The sequence below is a fragment of the Ovis canadensis genome, chromosome X (assembly GCF_042477335.2).
Source record: "Ovis canadensis isolate MfBH-ARS-UI-01 breed Bighorn chromosome X, ARS-UI_OviCan_v2, whole genome shotgun sequence".
Taxonomy (NCBI): Eukaryota; Metazoa; Chordata; class Mammalia; order Artiodactyla; family Bovidae; genus Ovis; species Ovis canadensis.
The window spans coordinates 116,876,828-116,894,276 of record NC_091727.1 but is presented as its reverse complement, the minus strand read 5'-3'; the positions used below and the strand labels follow the sequence as shown (position 1 = coordinate 116,894,276).

Below are 17,449 nucleotides of genomic sequence, written 5' to 3'. Positions count from 1 at the left end.
ATAGCAGGATGACAGTTGGATGAAGTGACTTTTACCCATTGTCCCCTTTTAACTGTTTTAGGATGTATTTATCTCTTTTTTTTGCAAAATAATTAATTTATTTTTCAATAAAGATACCAGATTTAATATGAACTGATAAGATGTTTAATGACTTTTGTTCTAAGTTCACCTTATTGAGCGATACATCATGAAATCAATAGTTGTACATCTAGGAAATTTACCAATGGAGCTCTCTTCCACTGGTGTGTATATTTTAATCTGTCTCATGTGGGGATCTCTTCCATTTTGGTGATTGGCTAGAATGGCAATCTGTATCATGAATGTACGAATTGGCTTCTTATGACTATCAGTTAAGGGAACATGAATCCAGCCACTTGGTTTCACCAATTCGTTGCCGAATTTCTTGAAGGTTGTGAAAATTATTTCCTACTCTGACTGAGATCTTGCTTGGAGTGTAGCTTTCATCAGATTTGTAATCCGCACAAATACATGTCTTCACTGTTGTTTTTCTTCTGAATTGTATGTTCACTAAGTGAGGCTGGGATCCATCTGATTGCCAGTAAGTTTCTAGATTGTCATCTTGTAATTGATCCACTCCAAATCCTGGTTTACAAGACTAGAGTGACCAAACAGCTTGTGACCCAATTTCCCGTACTGTTCCAGTCCTTTCCAACTGCTTAGGGTCAGCACCAGGAGGTGTCTTGTTTGGTGTGGTCATTTAAAAAATATTAGCTTGCGGACTCCACTTGCTGCCACTCAGTTTTTCTGGATCCGCCGCAGCTCTGCGCCACTCCCCAGGATGTATTTATCATTATGTGACATATTTATATGTAGGGCTGTTTTGGGCTGACCAGAGCAGAAGATCACAGCATTTTTCACTTTAATAATGATTTATTTTCATGCTTGTCTCTCCCATTACATAGGGAGTGCTGTTTTTGACTCTGTGGTAGGTACTCATGTTTATTGAAGTAATGACAGTCTTTGAACCATGAAATCAAAGAACTTGATACTAGAAAGGAAGCTTTGAGATCATAAATTCCAATCATTATTGTATGAGAAAAATAAGGTCAGAGAGGTAGAGTGATAACTGAAGTCTGTAGAGGTGGCTTCTGGCAAAGCTGCGATCAGAATCTAGGTCACCTGACTTCTCATCCAGTGCTCCCCACTCATTTGCCATTATATTACCCTGTTGTTGTTATTGTTTTATTCTTCACAGTATGTACCACCTTTTGAACTTCAAAAAAATGTTTGACTCCTCCTCACCCCCTGTGACAGTGCCATGAGAGCAAGGAACTCATCTGTCTTGCTTTTAGCACCTACATTTGGCTCCTGTAGGAACTCCATAGATATTTGTTGAATTAAATGAATGATTGAATGAATGAAGGCTCTTCCTGTTGTCTCAAATTTGTGAAACTCATTTTCTTAGGGCCTACATTTTAAGCTGATTTTAAGATAGATTAATTTCCACCTAAGCTGCCAACTTTTATCAGTATCAGCATTACAATCAATACACATCTTTCTTAGAAAAGGAATTGAGAAAAGAAAAATGCCTTCCTCTCAGATTGGATGAAAATTCTTCCATCATATAGGAACAAATAATTCCAACCTGACTTTTGAATTTGGATTACAGAGTGAAAGGCGATGAAATTGTTGTTAGAGGCCATTTGCTCTGGAACATTCTCCAGGACCTTCTTTCCTTGGTAATCCTTCTGATCAAAAAATTCTTCAGCCAACCTAGCTCAGTCCATTCCCTTCTCACACATCGCAGATGTTTTCTCACTGAGCAGGAATTGAAACCCCTAAGCAGAAGTAAATTATCTGAATAATGGTTGAAGAGAAATGGAGGAGGGAAGTCTGATAATGGCAAACACTGTCATCCTAATACAATCCAGAAACCTCATGTAATCACCTGTCCTCCTCCCCTCCATCATCTTTCTCTGCTCTACCACAGGCTTCCACCACTGTTTTTACATGAAACATAAACACACACACACTCATACACACATAGTCTGTCAGCTCTGAGCTTCCTTCCCTTCCCTTTCCTGTGGGGGAGCCAGTGAGTGAAGAAAAGAGGGAAACCTGGAACCTGGCTCAGCACCACCCTCATAATTTATCCCAGAAATCAGATCACCAAAAGTTCTTAACCAGAGTATTCTGCACTGTGATATCCTCTTGAGGAATGGCTACTAATGGACTAAAAGCAATAGCTAGGAGCTGGCCAAAGCCTGGTAATTTGAGTACCCAAATTATTAAGGACAGTAACGAGCCATTGAAAAAATAGGAAGCCATAAGTCCACAGTGAGACCAAGTAGATAAATAATGAGGGAAAGGGGAGGGCCTTTGCTTACAATAGCATACCATGTGCTGACTGGTAAATATGAAGGGAATGCTGGAGTCAGAAAATCATCATTGGTTCAGGCAAGAATTACCAGTAGATGCTAAATCTAGGGGGAATTTTTTGATGAGGATTTTGCATGGACTTACAGTTTTCTCCTCACAGATTGTTTATTAGTAGCAAAGAAGAGGATGCAAATAATTATATAATGGAGAAATTGGGCAACACCTTGACCCAAAATGACAACAATCTTTTTTTTTTTTAATGGCACTTCAAAAATATCAGTATCATGAAAGACAAAGAAAGGCTGTTTCAGATGAAAGGACACTAAAGTAAGAGGACACAGTGCATGATTCTAGAGCCAATCTTATATGGCAAGAAAAATTGGTGTAAAGTATACTATTCAATGGGCTTCCCAGGTGGCTCAGTGGGTAAAGAATCCATCTGCAATGCAGGAGTCACAGGATCCTCAGGTTCCATCCCTGGGTAGGGAAGATCCTCTGAAGGAGGGCACGGCAACCCACTTCAGTACTCTTGCCTGGAGAATCTCATGGACAGAGAAGCCTGGCAAGTTACATTACACGAGGTCACAGAGTTGGACATAACTGAAGTGACTTAGCACGCACACATACTATTCAATAGGTTAAAGTAGTATAATATGGTTAAATTTACTGAAGTTGGTAACTGTGGCTATGTAAGAGAATATCCTTATTGCTAGGAAATACCCATTGAAATATTTAGGAGTAAAGGCCATGATACCTGTAAATTATCTTCAAGTGGTTCAGAAAAAATATTATGTATCTTTCTCTATCTATTTGGTTCCAGGGGAAGGGGAAGAGGGCACCTCAATGTAAATGATAAAGCAAATGGGGCAAAATATTATCAGTTGGTACATCTGGGTCAAAAGCATGTGAGTGTACTTTGCACTATTATTGTTATTTAATCTCAAAATTAAATGTTTTCAAAAGTGCAATAGCTCCCTAAATTGGTGAAGAATCGTCATCTGCTAAGTCGCTTCAGTCGTATCCAACTCTGTGTGACCCCATAGATGGCAGCCCACCAGACTCCCCCATCCCTGGGATTCTCCAGGCAAGAACACTGGAGTGGGTTGCCATTTCCTTCTCCAGAAGAATCGCCATCTAGCTATCTCTTAATCGCTCTTTATTGTGTGTCTGGCACTTTCCTGGGCCCACTGGGGAGCTGTAAATGATGTTCCTACCCTAAAGGAAGCTTAACATCTCTTGAAGAATGAACTCTCTCAAATGAGAAGCAGAGAAGATTAAAGAATTTCAGCCAGGAGGTTTTTGAAAAGGAAGAAGAGATCAAAACAGGTGGATGGGGTCAAGAAAGGCTTCAAGGAGAAGATAGACATGAACCTCAATGGCAGGATTTTTTTAACTTTTAATTTTGTATTGGGGTATAGCCGATTAACAATGTTGTGATAGTTTCAGATGAACATCAAGGGGACTCAGCTGAGTGGGGGCTTTTCAAACACAAAAGGACACTGCTTAACGTCAGTTGCTTACAACTGGAGCCAAGGTTGCTTAGCCATTTTGAAGGTATTAGAAGCCTGGTTCTGTCCCTAGAAGCAGTTGGCCTTCTCACTGCTTAGCAAGTCCCTAGGAACTGGCTCTCAGCAACCCAGCAGACCCTTGCCCCCATCTATGCTCTAGGAAAATGATACACAAATTTTAGTTAACCAAGCCCATTTCCCCACCAACTTGTATTAAAATATCAGCCATTTGCCTTCATTTCTGATTTCTTTTTACCAGCCAGTCACTTCTAAGACCTTTAGGTTTTGTGATGCATTCATCTATGCATGCTCAGTCGTGTCTGTCTCTGCGACCCCAAGGACTGTAGCCCACCAGTCTTCTCTGTCCATGGAATTTTCAAGGCAAGAATACTAGAATGGCTTGCCACTTCCTACTCCAGGGGATCTTCCCAATCCAGGGATTGAACCTGTGTCTCCTGTATTGACAGGCAGATTCTTTACCACTAGCGCCACCTGTGATGTGTTAACAAGCACCAAAATGCATTACAAGTGGGATCGACAAACAGTGGCCCACAGGCCAAATCCAGTCACACTCCCTGTGTTTATATGACCCTCCCATGGACGGAGGAGCCTGGTAGCTACAGTCCATGGGGTATCGAAGAGTTGGACACGACTGAGCGACTTCCCTTTCACTTTTCACTTTCATGCATTGGAGAAGGAAATGGCAACCCACTCCAGTGTTCTTGCTTGGAGAATCCCAGGGATGGGGGAGCCTGGTGGGCTGCCGTCTATGGGGTCACACAGAGTCGGACACGACTGAAGTGACTTAGCAGCAGCAGCAGCAGAGCAGTAAAATAGTTTCTGACACCATGTGGCCTGCGAAGCCTAAAATATTTGCCTGCTGGCCCTTTACAGGAAAAGTTTGCTGACCCATGGCCCAGAGCAATGGTTCCCAATTTGGGGCAATTTTGCCCTCCAGGGGACGTTTGGCATTATCTGGAGACAGTTTTGTCAGAACTGGGGATGGGGTAGTATAGTGTGCTACTGACATCTAGTGGGTAAGGATGCTACAATGCACGCATCGGCCTCCACAACAAAGAATTATCTGGTCTCAAAAGACAATAATAATACTGAGGGTGAGAAACCATGGATTGGAAGAACCTAAGATATTTCTAGTAAAGGGGAAACTCTGTCCTTAGTAGGGATTTCCTTTAGTGAACACCCACCTCCTTAGTTTACAGTAGCTCACGAAACCATTGCAATCATCCCTGCAAGGGAGTTGCTGATATTCTTTTACAGGGAGGTTTTGATCACAACTTGCCCCCAAACACACACAGCTAGCAAGTGTCTGGCTCCAGAACCGGTATTTTTCCACACCTCCAGGACGCTGGGGGCTCAGTGACGTCACGGGCGATTGTTGTCCCGCTCGGCTGCTCTCTAGGGTGCGAGTTGCACAGATACAGGCCAGTGTCGTTTTCCCTGGTACCCCTTCCCTTCAGAGGTCTCCAAGGGCTTGGTGCGGAGAGGGTACCAACCACCTTCCGGTCTCCAGCATCTGGCTATTCGGGAAATGAAGGCGAGGGAAGGAAATTCCACCATGATTGTGGCCAGAATTATGAAAACCGACCACTGTCCCTCTTGCCCACTTGAATGCTGGGAGGGACAAGGAAGCTTCCCTCTCTAGTAGACCCTATTTATAGAAGGCTTTTGGAGTCATGCCCATGAATTTTCAGGATGTTCACATCACAGTAATAATAAGAGAAGCCATGCAGCATAGTCCTTTTCCTTCTGGAATTAAAACTCAATCGACTCTTATTCTATAGGATCTGGCACTCCACTTTCTCCATCTATTATCCTAGATGAGCTCAACGGATCAGTGAAATCCATGCTAATGAAGGAAAAGTAAAGGACTTCCCCCACCCAGCAAGCCCATGGAAATTTCAAACCCATATGGGGGGTTTGGGCACAGCAGCCCACCCAGGAAGGTTACAAACAGGGTAATGGTGCCTCCCTGAGCCCCTCAAATCACCCTCTTGAAAGGAAGCCACCCACTCCTCCTAAGGCATCACCTAATAATCACACAGCCACTGAGCATTTCTTTGAATTTTATTGAAAATTGACATGGACATTATAAAGGTATCAAGCTAAACAGTGCTGGTTTTGGGATATTTCTCCTGGCAAATGAAAGCCCCAGAGGGGCAGTGACTGGTCACATCTCTGAGCAAAAAGAACAAAGGAGAAGAAAGGAAGAATGAACACAGATTTTGGAAAACATGCAAAGAGGCTCTCTCAAGAGACACGGGACAGTGGAATGGCAATAGTTGTAGGGCTATATGGGGATGAGCACACTCACATGGCATTTCGATCCAAGTTAAACCAATGAATTTGGGGCAGATTTATCAACATCAAAGCTCTCCCTCCAGGTCCCACATTGAGCAGAAACCTCTCTCAAAAACCCCAACTGGCCTTGGAAGGATGAATGGAGTAATTTTGCTCTCACTAAGCTTAAACTCCCCCATTTCTCCTTTCCTTTCTCCACCTGAATGTTAGTAGATCCACTTGCCCCACTTGCTGAGGGGGTCTGCAGAAGGTCTGTGAATGCTGAAGATATGAATGTTGCTTGACTTTCTCATCCATATTCAGAAATGTTTAATAGTGGCTGTAGACAATCAACCCATTGAACCGGAGAAATGGTGTTTACAAGGAAAAACAGAAAACTCAAATGAAAAACTTGTGAACAGTACTCCCACACCCACAGCTGAGGTCTCCTGCCTCAGTCACTTACACTTGGGTGAGTCATCCTGCAGTTGTCTCTCTGAGGTTACATTGGGTCCATTCTCCAGCTCGGACGGATCTTTTCCTGCCTTATTAGATTAGGACAAAACACTTCCATTTAAAATACCATGTAAGTTGGGAGAGAGCTTCTTGCCTGGACACATGAACACTTGTTGAGTGTGTGTGTGTGTGTGTGTGTGTGTGTGTACGCACGTGTGCACACAATTTGGAGGGAGAGGAAATTGGTTGGTTTCTGGTTTGACACAATATGGAAACCCTAACTCTTCTATAATGGGAGTCTTCTCCTTTAGACTTAGTGCAGCTGCTGAAGACAAGATTAAAAAAAGCTGGAGAGGGAAAGAGAAAGAAAACATGAAATTAGCCAAAGAAAAAGGACATTCAAAGTAAGACAGGGTCAGGGAGCTGGGCAGTGTGAGGTAGCACAGATTATACATGGAGAAGACAGGTGAGAAATGGGGTCACTGATGGGCCATCACCACTGGAAAATCTGCTGAGAAGGTTTTAAGAATACCACACACCAGTTTCAAGCTTCTTGTTTTAATTAAAAAAAAAAAAGAGCGCATATTGACAGCCACATGTGAATGCCAAATGATTAAAACAAACAAACAAAAAAACATAAACAAAACCAAAAGTGATCTATCCTGCATCTAGGAAAAGCAAACTTCTTGGCTTAAGAGAAATGAGGCGTATGTGTGTGTGTGTGTACATGTGGGGATTTTTCAGGAAAACCATTTCAGTCTAGGGTAGGGGTGGGGCGGGACACAGACCGTTTCTAATGACTGGTTTTGTTTCACCAGAAGTAAACAGAGTATTAGGGTAATTTTTTTTTTTCTAATAGTAACAATTATACTCAGTAAAAATTTTTTTTCACTGAAGAAGGAAAAAAAAATCTGTTTACAGTGAGACAAGCTACCCGATAAAATAAGCATTTTCATTATTTTACATAGCCTTGGTTGACTTTATAAAGGTCTCATGTTCACACACAAGTTAGATTTTTGTTTACCAAACTTCCTTGATGACAAGGGTCATCTCTGGCACCTGTTAAACTTCCGCACTCACATGCCTCATTCCAGACTCCCAGGAAAGCTGAGCAGCTAACAGGTGTCCATGACTCTTATCGTCAGCAGAAGCACTCAGTTCAGGGGCAGGACTAGAGTCCTCTGCTTTGCCCATCCCTGCCCACCCCATCTGCGAATATTTTTCTATGGGAAATAAAACCTCAAAGGTGCTCTAATACTAACTATTCATTTTCTCCTGAACATCAAAAGACTTGTCTCCAGGAATGAACATGAACAGATTGAATCCATTTGTGAAAAGGATCGGGTCTCAGAAGACACTGAATTTAGCCTGACTTTTGCCATGAAACAGCCTTGGGATCTCTGGCAAAGTCCCTTCATTTCTCTGCGCCTCGATTTCCTCTTACAAAAAGTGGGTCCTACCTGTCTTCTGGGCCCAAATATCTCCTTTCATACAAAATTCCTGCCCAGTCTCTGAAGGTCTCCAAAGGCTGGGTGGCTCTAATACCTTTTGAAGTTTTCAGAACCACTCAAACCTCAAGTAGTTAATCTGTAAATAAATGTAAATGAGGGGACCTCCTATTTGTGATGCAAATAATTACTGTGGCAGGGGGTGGGGGGGTGGGGGGGCAGGGGATGGAGACTGTTAGTTGTTTAAGTTTGGGATCCTTGGGAAGCAGCTCTGAAACTGGTCAAAGCTGCAAATAAGAATCCTTTCCCATGGAAACTTGACAGCCTTAACTTAGCATCTCCCTGAGCCAAGTTGAGGATCCAAGCTTTTTTTTTTGGCTTTTAAATCTCTAAGCATAGGGTCTCCTAAAATACTCCACTGTGTGACTTGGATTTTCTCAAGAAACTAGCTTCTGCTTTGGCAGCATCACCTTCATACTTGCTTCTGGCCACTCACCAGTCAGTGACTCACCAAACAATACATCTCAAAACTGTCCTCTTGCTTTGCCAACAAGAAAAGATAAAGTGTGTGCATTCGTTTGCTTTCCGTTTCTACTTTTTGCTTCCTGTTATTATCTATTATTGAAAAGAGAACACCCCCTTCCCATTCTCAATACTTCAAAAAGGCCTGAAAATTTGGCATAGCCTTGTTCGATTGTGTGTTTTCAAAGCAAGTGACCAAAAAATAAAAATCTCAAAAATAAAAAAGGTCATGGTCAATGCTAGTGGGACTGTGAGGCAGAAATAGAAAGAAGAGGTGGGGCTTGAAGTGGAAGAACATGGCAGGGGCCGGGGACCCGGCTGCCTGGCACCCCAAAGGAAAGCTGTCAGTTACAATAGGAACCTTGGCTTAAAAGGCTAAGTGGAGTCCAGTCCAGCTGTAGCAGGGAATACTATTCAGTACACAGCCATGGATTACTGCAAAGGAAGGGCAGAGAAACGGCGTGTTAGCCATAGATCATTGCCAGTCACCGCCAGCTCTCACTTTCTCACTAGTCTAACACCAAAGTCCAATGTTCCTCATGGCCCTGACAAGGGAGGGCTCTCAACTTCCAAGGGGTTCCCAAAGCCACTATCAGAGAGGCCCCATTATACAAATCCAGGCTAGAAGTTTTCAAATATCAAATCCTTAGAGGCAAAGTTAGGGACCTTCCAAGGCACAGCATCTCTTTTCTCTTCTTCGACTGACAGTCTCACCTCCTCTTCTTAATAAGAGACACATGCAAAATACAAATTGAAATTCATCATCATCAAATTCACTAAATAAATAGACTGGAAGATTCCTCAAAGCTGAACTAAAAACACTGATTCTTGAACCACTCGGTCTGGCAGTTTATGACACAGGATGCTTACACCTGCTACTGACCCTGCCTTGTTGGGATGGTGTGGCATTCTCAGGGAAATTACAGAGGAGATGTGAGACACCTCATAACAATTCCATAAGACACTCCGCTGGTACTAATAGTCAGGTTTATTCTCCCTCCTGCATCTGTAGGGTACTCAGAATTACAGAGAGGGACATTTATGCTATTTTCTTCAGCAGTTGTGTTGTCTGGGAAGGGCTGGGTGCAAATAAACTCATTTCAGGTTCTTAACAGAGTTTGAGTGCAGTCACTTTTAAGTGAATCAAAACTGGAAAGGGCTGGGAACCCTCTGAGGAGAGGCTGTGGTTCCTGTCGGGGGCTTAGTGGTGGTTGGGGAAGCCAAGTGACTGCAGACTAAGGGGGAAAACCCTGCTGACTGGTGCTCACCCAGCCAGGCTGGATGCAAATACCTCGGGGGAACAAACAGCATTCGGAGTTGGAACAGGGAAGCTGGTGGTCCCGTGGAGCAGGCAGAACCCCTGCACATGTTACAGTCAAAGACGGGGCGGGAGTGGCCGGCTGGGGGCGCTGGGAGGGGCACTGGGATGCAGGATGCAGCTTTAAACCACGTGACTGCTGGCTTCTTGCCCAGAGGCCAGACTGGGTCCTCAGACTCTCGGGCTTCTATAAACCTTGGCAGGAAGAAAGGGGAGGGCACAGGTTGTGTGCCCCGCAGACGTGTTAAGGGGGAATTAGAGAAAGGGAGGCCCAGCTCTGTTGCGCAGGAAAAGGGCGTCTACAGGAAACCCAAACTGAAAATGAAAAGAGAAGTTGGGTTAATGAATGGATGGATTAATGTAAAAAACAAAACAAAGGTTAGAAGAAAATTGTCATGATGACTGATGGATAAATTAGAATATAGCTATGTTAGATGGTCTTAAAGTCTTATTGTATTGGCTTCTGGGAACATGCTTTCTCTCTCATTCACCCCCACACACCTCTGAGTAGCGATCGTCATGGCATCAGCTAGTAAAATAATCAAGAGCCACAAGAATTCTTTTTCTCTCTTCTTAATGATTAGGTCCTGACTAGTGCTCCCGACCCAGACACCTTGTACAGGAACACCTTCAGCAAATCTCCAAGTGGCTCAGGCCACAGTACAGAGTGCCAGGCTCTCAACCAGTGATGGCCTCACTCCACAGCAAATGCCGAGGGGGTAGAGGTTTCACCTTAGAAGAGCCCCAGTCCACTAACTGGTCCCCTGGGGCAAGATCTGTTTGAGAAGTATCTGGGGGTGGTGACTGGCCTCTGCACCAGGGTCTAACCACAGTCACCTGGAAACCTGAACAATGGAAATCCATTATTGGTTTGTGTTCACTCTGCACTTTGAACTTTCTCCCATTCAAACTTCACCCTTGTGACATAAATGGGGACAAGTTGTATTGGTCCCCATCTGACTTATGAGGAGGCTGAGAAACACTGCGAGCCCAACTGACTTGCCCAAGGTCACAAAGAATCACAACCTACAGGGGCAGAGCCTGAATCCCTGGGTTGCTTGATTATGACTCTCCTTCACACCATAGTGTCCCTGAGAACTCCTTGCCTGTGGACCCAAGCCCCTGGTTTTATTTCTTTTTTTTACCTGAACACATTTCTTTCATTAAAGATATTGGGGAGGGATAGTTAAAAGCATAAGCTGAGTCTATCTGTACAGTCGCTTCCTCAGAGTGAATACACATACACACACACACACACACACACACACACACGCATGAGGATGGCAATTTATACCAGAACCAGTTTTGCGTTCTCATTCCAGTTCTGCCAATAACTCCCTGTGTCAACCTTGGTAAGTCCCTTAACCCCATGCCTCTATTTTGTTCATCTTGTGAACTGAAGATCAGCACCTTCCTCCTCTGCCTCACAGGACTGTCGTAATGTGAAAATAAGAGAGCGTGCGGAAAAACACTTTGAATAGTATTAAAAGGTCCTGTGAAAGCTCAGCTTTCTTGTTCTTCCTTGTCTATTTCCCAGGGGAAAAGAAACCTATAGAACACTGCAAGGGCTGGGCGGCCTGGGAAGGCTGAAATATTTCGCTAGGCGAACTGTCCATACATCATACTCTGTCCCCCTGCCAGAATACCTACAACTGTGTGTGGGCCACAGAGGAAGCGTTTTGTTCCAACTGCAGACGGCTACAGACGGCAATCTCTACTTGGTTTGGAACTGCTCTTGTGGTCTGCTGGGGAGAAGCATGCCAGAAAAAGCCAACCTGCTTAGGGTCAGGGTTGGCTGTTCCCACTGTTTGTCAATTGACTCTTGCTCGTTAATTGTGGCTTTAATTATAGTTTTGAAAGGATTCATTTTAGTAATGGCCACTACCACTGATTTGCTCGGGGAAAGCCGAACCAAACTGTGTCAAACCACGTTAATTTGGGTTTCACGAACTGAAAGCTAACTGAGCAGGATGCATCTTTCCTATTTTCCTCCTTGAAAATAGGGGAACTGAGGAAATACACGTGAACCGAGCATCAGCCACTCTGCTGGGCACTAGGACTGCGGCCATGGACATACACTCCAGAACTGTGTCTTCCTAGGTTTCATTCAAGTCAATGCACAGGGCTCCAAGTCTTGCCTTTAAGCCAGACAAGAAATCATTTCATTGTTCTTTAAGGGTTGTTTCCTTTGGCCCAATTTCATAGGCCTTATGTTTCAGAAGCCTCTATGGACTTCCTCTTAGGGATTTGCTTGAAAGTAGGATGTTCTGCCTGGAGAAGGCAATGGCATCCCACTCCAGTACTCTTGCCTGGAAAATCCCATGGACGGAGGAGCCTGGTAGGCTGCAGTCCATGGGGTCGCTAAGAGTCGGACACGGCTGAGCAACTTCACTTTCACTTTTCACTTTCATGCATTGGAGAAGGAAACGGCAACCCACTCCAGTGTTCTTGCTTGGAGAATCCCAGGGACGTGGGAGCCTGGTAGGCTGCCGTCTATGGGGTCGCACAGAGTCAGACACGACTGAAGTGACTCAGCAGCAGCAGCAGCAGGATGTTTTGCCAGCTGCCCAAAGTCCCCGGTGCAGTAGCTGCAGCAATTATTTTGGTGACTAACAGGAGGTTCTCCATTTAAATCATAAACTTCATGGTGAGTGTGGAGAAGTCTTCTCAATATTTTATATTCCCCGATCCAAACAAACCAAATCTAAAAGGCATTTATGAGACAACGAGGGTATTCTGAACCCTGGCTAGAAATTTTATGCGAATGAATTGTTAAATTTGGAGGTGTGATAATGGTGGCATTGTGGTTATTTTTTTTTAAGAGTCATTAGCTCTTAGAGATCCATGCTGAAGTAGTGACAGATGAAATGAGATGTGTTTTGCTTTACAATAATCCAGCCAAATTGGGGGCAATAAATGAGACAGGACTGGCTTATGTTGACAGTACTTTGGGGGCTGGGGGGTGGGTACATGGGGCTCCATTGTATTATCCTCTCTCTTCTTTTGTTCCTGTTTGAAAGTTTCTATGGTAAAGTTTTAAATGGTAATACTCCTAATTACGTTATATTGAAAATATTTGTGCTCCTCCCCACTCACTACCTGTCTAGTAAAATAGATCTGGAAGCTTAATCACTGCTATAATCAACCTATAAACTATGTGATGCCAGGGGCTGCTTATTTACTCCTGTTGACATGACACCTAGCCCTCAGGAATGCATCTTACTAAGGTTACCTGCTTATCTCCTCATCAGAGGTGTTCATGAAGTTGGTACTTGTGGATAGAGTATAAGGAATTCTCTATAATATCTAACTCTTCACTTTCTTCTCCTTTTATTATGGTTTTGGGAGATTACATAGCCAAATGAAATTAGAAAAATTGAACCCCTCAGATAAGAAACAGCCTCCAGAGGGAAACAGAGAAGCAAGTTTCCATTGACTTGAAACCTTCCCAAACCTGGGGCTCAAAGCTAACTGTGACATTGCAGGACAGGGCTTGTGAACCCAACAGTTCCCCTCATCACTACAGTTTAGTTAATTTTGAAAGTAATGCTGAAGTCTCCTTAAGAAAAAAAAGTGGCTAAAATGGAAACCTCAAATACCTATCACAGGTTCCACCTAGGCTAGGTAGACAGGTCTGAAAACACCCCACTTTTAATCAGGAAGGCAAATATTGCACATGTACACTTGGAATCACACTAGACTATTTCTTAATATTATAAGTCACAAGAGAAAGCCGGCTAGAACAATGAGGCAGCTTCTTTGATAATAGATATGTGTGTTGGGCAGGGGGTGAGACTTGGGGATATGTGTTCTAGAAGCCACTGCCAGTTCTATTTAGAGTTAATAAAGCTTACCAGGGCCCTGGGTATCATGCAGCATGCAGCAAACAGCAGAGTTAACTGTAAAACAGTAAGAGCTGATGAAGATGGAGTGAGCTTGGGGAGAAATCAAATATTATGAATTGATGCAAATAATGAAGAGTTAGAGGTCAAAGGAGATTAGGAGGAGTGGGGAGGGGAAGGTGGCAGGGTGGGCTGGTAGGGATCCCCTGAAACACCAGTACTTTTTCTTAACTTCTTTAAGGGCAGCCAAAGGAAATTCTCAGTAGGTGACTCTATTAGATCCAACCACCATCTCTCCAGAAGAAATGCTTCTACCCCCACTTTTGCCCTTCACCGCCCCCCACCCCCCGCCATCATCACCATGGGACCAGAGTGACACCGAGCTAAAGATGGGTCTTCCAGAGGTTAGGCAACTGTTTGGGGAATTACATAAGAAGCCCAGACCAGCAGACACATGTATCTGAAAGTATAGAAGACAGCAGGCTGTTTTGTCAGGCTCTCTTGTTAATAGGACGTGCCTGGTGTGAGTGAGGTTTTCACTCATCTCAAAATTGGAAAAGGGTGCCATCACCAGCTCCAAATATTCCTGGAAGACTGGAGAGACATGTCTCCTTACGTGGGGTTTTTGGCTTAGGGGTGGGGGTGGTGGTCAGTCAATTGGAGGCAACTAGGAGAAAGCCTGGTCTGGGAAGAACTTCCACTGAACAGTTCAATGGGAACTATTTATATAGTTGAGTGTCAGTGGGGTCCCAACAAATGAATCTCCTAATTCCGGCCAGCAGGCTGTGAAACTGCCCCAGGGATCCTGTTAACAAACACCTCGGGACTGTGAAGGCAGCAGGTTAGAGCTGGAAGACTAATTTAGACTTTTCTGATCTTAAAAATAGGAATCCATTCCTGCTGCTACAACTAACACACCATTAGAGGTCAGTTAATATAGAGTGTGTCCAAAGAGGCTTTGTTTGGGGTAGTTGAATTTTATCATGTAATACCAAAAAAAAAAAAAAAAAATGAGATCGTCAGTGATTTTGACATACAGTGTTGTGACTCCATGACAAAAATCTCTGAACTAAATGGTGAAAATGCCCAAATGACACTTTTGAAAAACGAATAATCAGATGGCAAAACTTAGTGCCTTCAAAGTTAAGATATTTTACTGTTGCATTTTATTCTTGGTGAAATGTGGTACTGCTTTATTCCTAAGTGATGAGCCAGGGGAAACAAGAAAGGAAGATGTTTCCTCCTTCCAGCCAGTAACTAGCAATGGAGTCCAGCAAAAAGTGGCTAAGAACAGAAGGCACTGACGATGGCCATGCTGTAGATCCTCAGACCACTTTAGTTTGGCTCCTCCAGTCACACTGCCCAAACAACCAGAGTGCAAGAGACCACTAGATGTTTTCCTGCTGTTGTACAGGTCCCATCGGAAATGCTTTTCTCTTATCTGGTTCTGGGATGAGGAATGGGTAACCCCAGCAAGCGAGGCCAGGGCTCGGGTCAGCATTCTTGACCCAATGTCCTGTGTCGCCAAACCCCAGGGGGAGACAGACAGACCGTAGATTCGTTCCCCAGTGGAGGGTGGGGCCTGCAGAGGATATTAGCATCTGAGGATTCCCTGCCAAGTTCCCAGCACCCCAGGCTGGGGACAACTAAGCACCCAAGAGGGAGGGACAGGAAGGGGTGAGAAACCAGGACTGGGCTGCAGCCTTCAGCAGCAATGCTTAAACTCTGTTGGCCACAGCCCTTAGAACTGAGGGGGGTGACAGGGGCTCCAGGGCTGAACCACCTCCGGCATAGGATGAGCGAGCTGGCCTGGGAGCACTTCCAGCTCCCACCTCCCGGGGGGAGAGGAGGCCCAGAGGCCTCTGCTACCCTCTCTCTGTCCTTCTTTTTGTTCATCTCCTTCTTGTAACTTTGCAGATTCTCATCGTTTCCGCCTTTCTTCTTTCTACTCTCTCACTTGCCTTTTGCTTTTCCTCCCCTTTCCCTCCCTCTCCTCCTGCCTTGAGCTGGCAGGACTTCACCAAGTGGGCGGAGCAGAGGGGCTGGTCCTCTGAAGCCACACACAACCCTCGCCTTCTCTCAGCTCCTCAGATGTAGGGAATCTGTGGGGCCTGTGGGGACACCGAGACCAGGTCCAGGGGCCCAAAGGAGCCTATCAGCCCACAGCTGGCCTCTGTCACCAGCCTGAGGGGATGAGCAGGAGCAGAAAGAGGCCCTCACCCCAGAGCAGCCTGCCACTTACTTTTTCTTCTCTTTGTCTCTTTTCAGAGTCTGTGAGCCTCCAGCCTGGGAGCCCTGGGACTGGAGCAGCTCGGCCGCCGTCTTCCTCTGTTTGAAAGCGTTCACTTCGTCATCCAGGGATTTCTTCTTATCCTCCAGCTTCTTCTTCTCGTCCTGGTGTAGTTTCTTCAGACGGTCAAACTTCTCATGCAGCTGGCAGGGAAGCACAGGGGGTTTGGGAAGAGCAGAGCTCAGCTGAGCAGAGCACAGTGGGGGGGAGGTGGGGGGATGGAGTGGGGGTGAGGTGGGGGTGGGCGGGCTAGTGACCATGAAGGACCCTGGGATCCAAGGAGACATTTCTGCCAGGGACAGCTATAATGTCACCAAAGGGCATCATGTTCTGAATGGTTCTCTTCCGCCATTTTATCTCCACACTTCTGCTCCTGAATATGGTCAGGGAAACATGCATTCTGTCTAAGCAAGCATTTTATTTAAAGGAGTCCCCATAGTTACTACATATGAAAAATAATAACATCACTTATAATGTAGAACATGTATTGAGTGCTTACTGTAGGCCAGGTACTGGCTTTTCTAAGCACTTTATATGTATTAACTCATTTAATCATCACAACAACCCTATGAGGCAGGTTCTGTTATTATCTGCATTTTATGAGGAAACAGAAGGTATGAGAAGTTAAGGAATTTGCCCAAAGTCAACTCATTCTTTAGATGATCATATAATAAGATCTCTCAATAGGAAAGGGGCCCCTGCCTTTTCTTAGCCTCTCCAACTAGGGAGACTCATTGGAGATTGCAGAGAAAACTTTGACAGTGCTGAAGCTGGTCAAAGAAAACACTTGTCTGTGGTTGTGGAAGGAAAGAAAAGAACTTTAGAAAATGAAATGGATGTGGAAACCTCAGCTTTGATCAAGGGGAGGTTCAACTAGTCCTGATTAGAGTCAGAAACCCAAAGGAGAAGCGCAACAATGTTCTAATATGTTACTGTGATGAATGGATCAGGGGAATTAGGGGTGTGTGCATGCATGTTCAGTCGTGTCTTTACACCCCCATGGACTGTGGCCCATCTTCTGTCCTTGGGATTTTTTTAGGCAAGAATAATGGAGTGGAGTGCAGGTTGGATCCCTGGGTCAGGAAGATCCCCTGGAGTAGGAAATGACAATCACTCCAATACGCTTGCCTGGAGAATCCCATGGACAGAGGAGCCTGGTGGGCTACAGTCCATGGGGTCACAAAAGAGTTGGACACAAGTGAGTGGCTGAGCACACACACACTGGGGGTGTTTGGAATGTGATAAACTATCCTGAGTAGTAAGAACAGCTCAAGCATCATTTCAGTATCTTTTGAGGATTCAGGAAGGAATGGAGGGTTCTACAGCCCTCACAGCACACCGTGGAGGAGGCTGGGTATCCTATAGGTATCTGGGCCTGTCACCAAGTAAGGGGTGGTGGATGACAGACTTGTTGGGTCAAGTCACTC

At 44.7% G+C, this 17,449-nt stretch overlaps 1 protein-coding gene and 1 pseudogene across 27 annotated transcripts in view; both read right to left on the bottom strand.

The window, feature by feature from the left end:
• Nucleotides 1–121: 121 nt before the first annotated feature.
• Nucleotides 122–731, bottom strand: LOC138930507 (anaphase-promoting complex subunit 10 pseudogene; annotated as a pseudogene).
• Nucleotides 732–5,915: 5,184 nt separating this feature from the next.
• The window catches only part of SEPTIN6 (septin 6), a 156,022-nt gene continuing 144,488 nt past the window's right edge, over nt 5,916–17,449 (bottom strand). For 14 of the 27 annotated variants that reach the window (XM_070290859.1, XM_070290852.1, XM_070290836.1 and 11 more), the window contains 3 exons: nt 15,975–16,165; nt 13,745–13,789; nt 7,145–10,205 (listed from right to left, as the gene is read on the bottom strand). In XM_070290859.1, the coding sequence (XP_070146960.1) occupies nt 13,786–13,789; nt 15,975–16,165 (195 nt within the window). In that variant the 3' untranslated portion in view covers nt 7,145–10,205; nt 13,745–13,785. Of the gene's footprint in view, nt 6,950–7,144; nt 10,206–13,744; nt 13,790–15,974; nt 16,166–17,449 lie in introns of those variants that run through there. The other 13 variants (XM_070290858.1, XM_070290833.1, XM_070290846.1 and 10 more) reach the window with 3 other exon arrangements.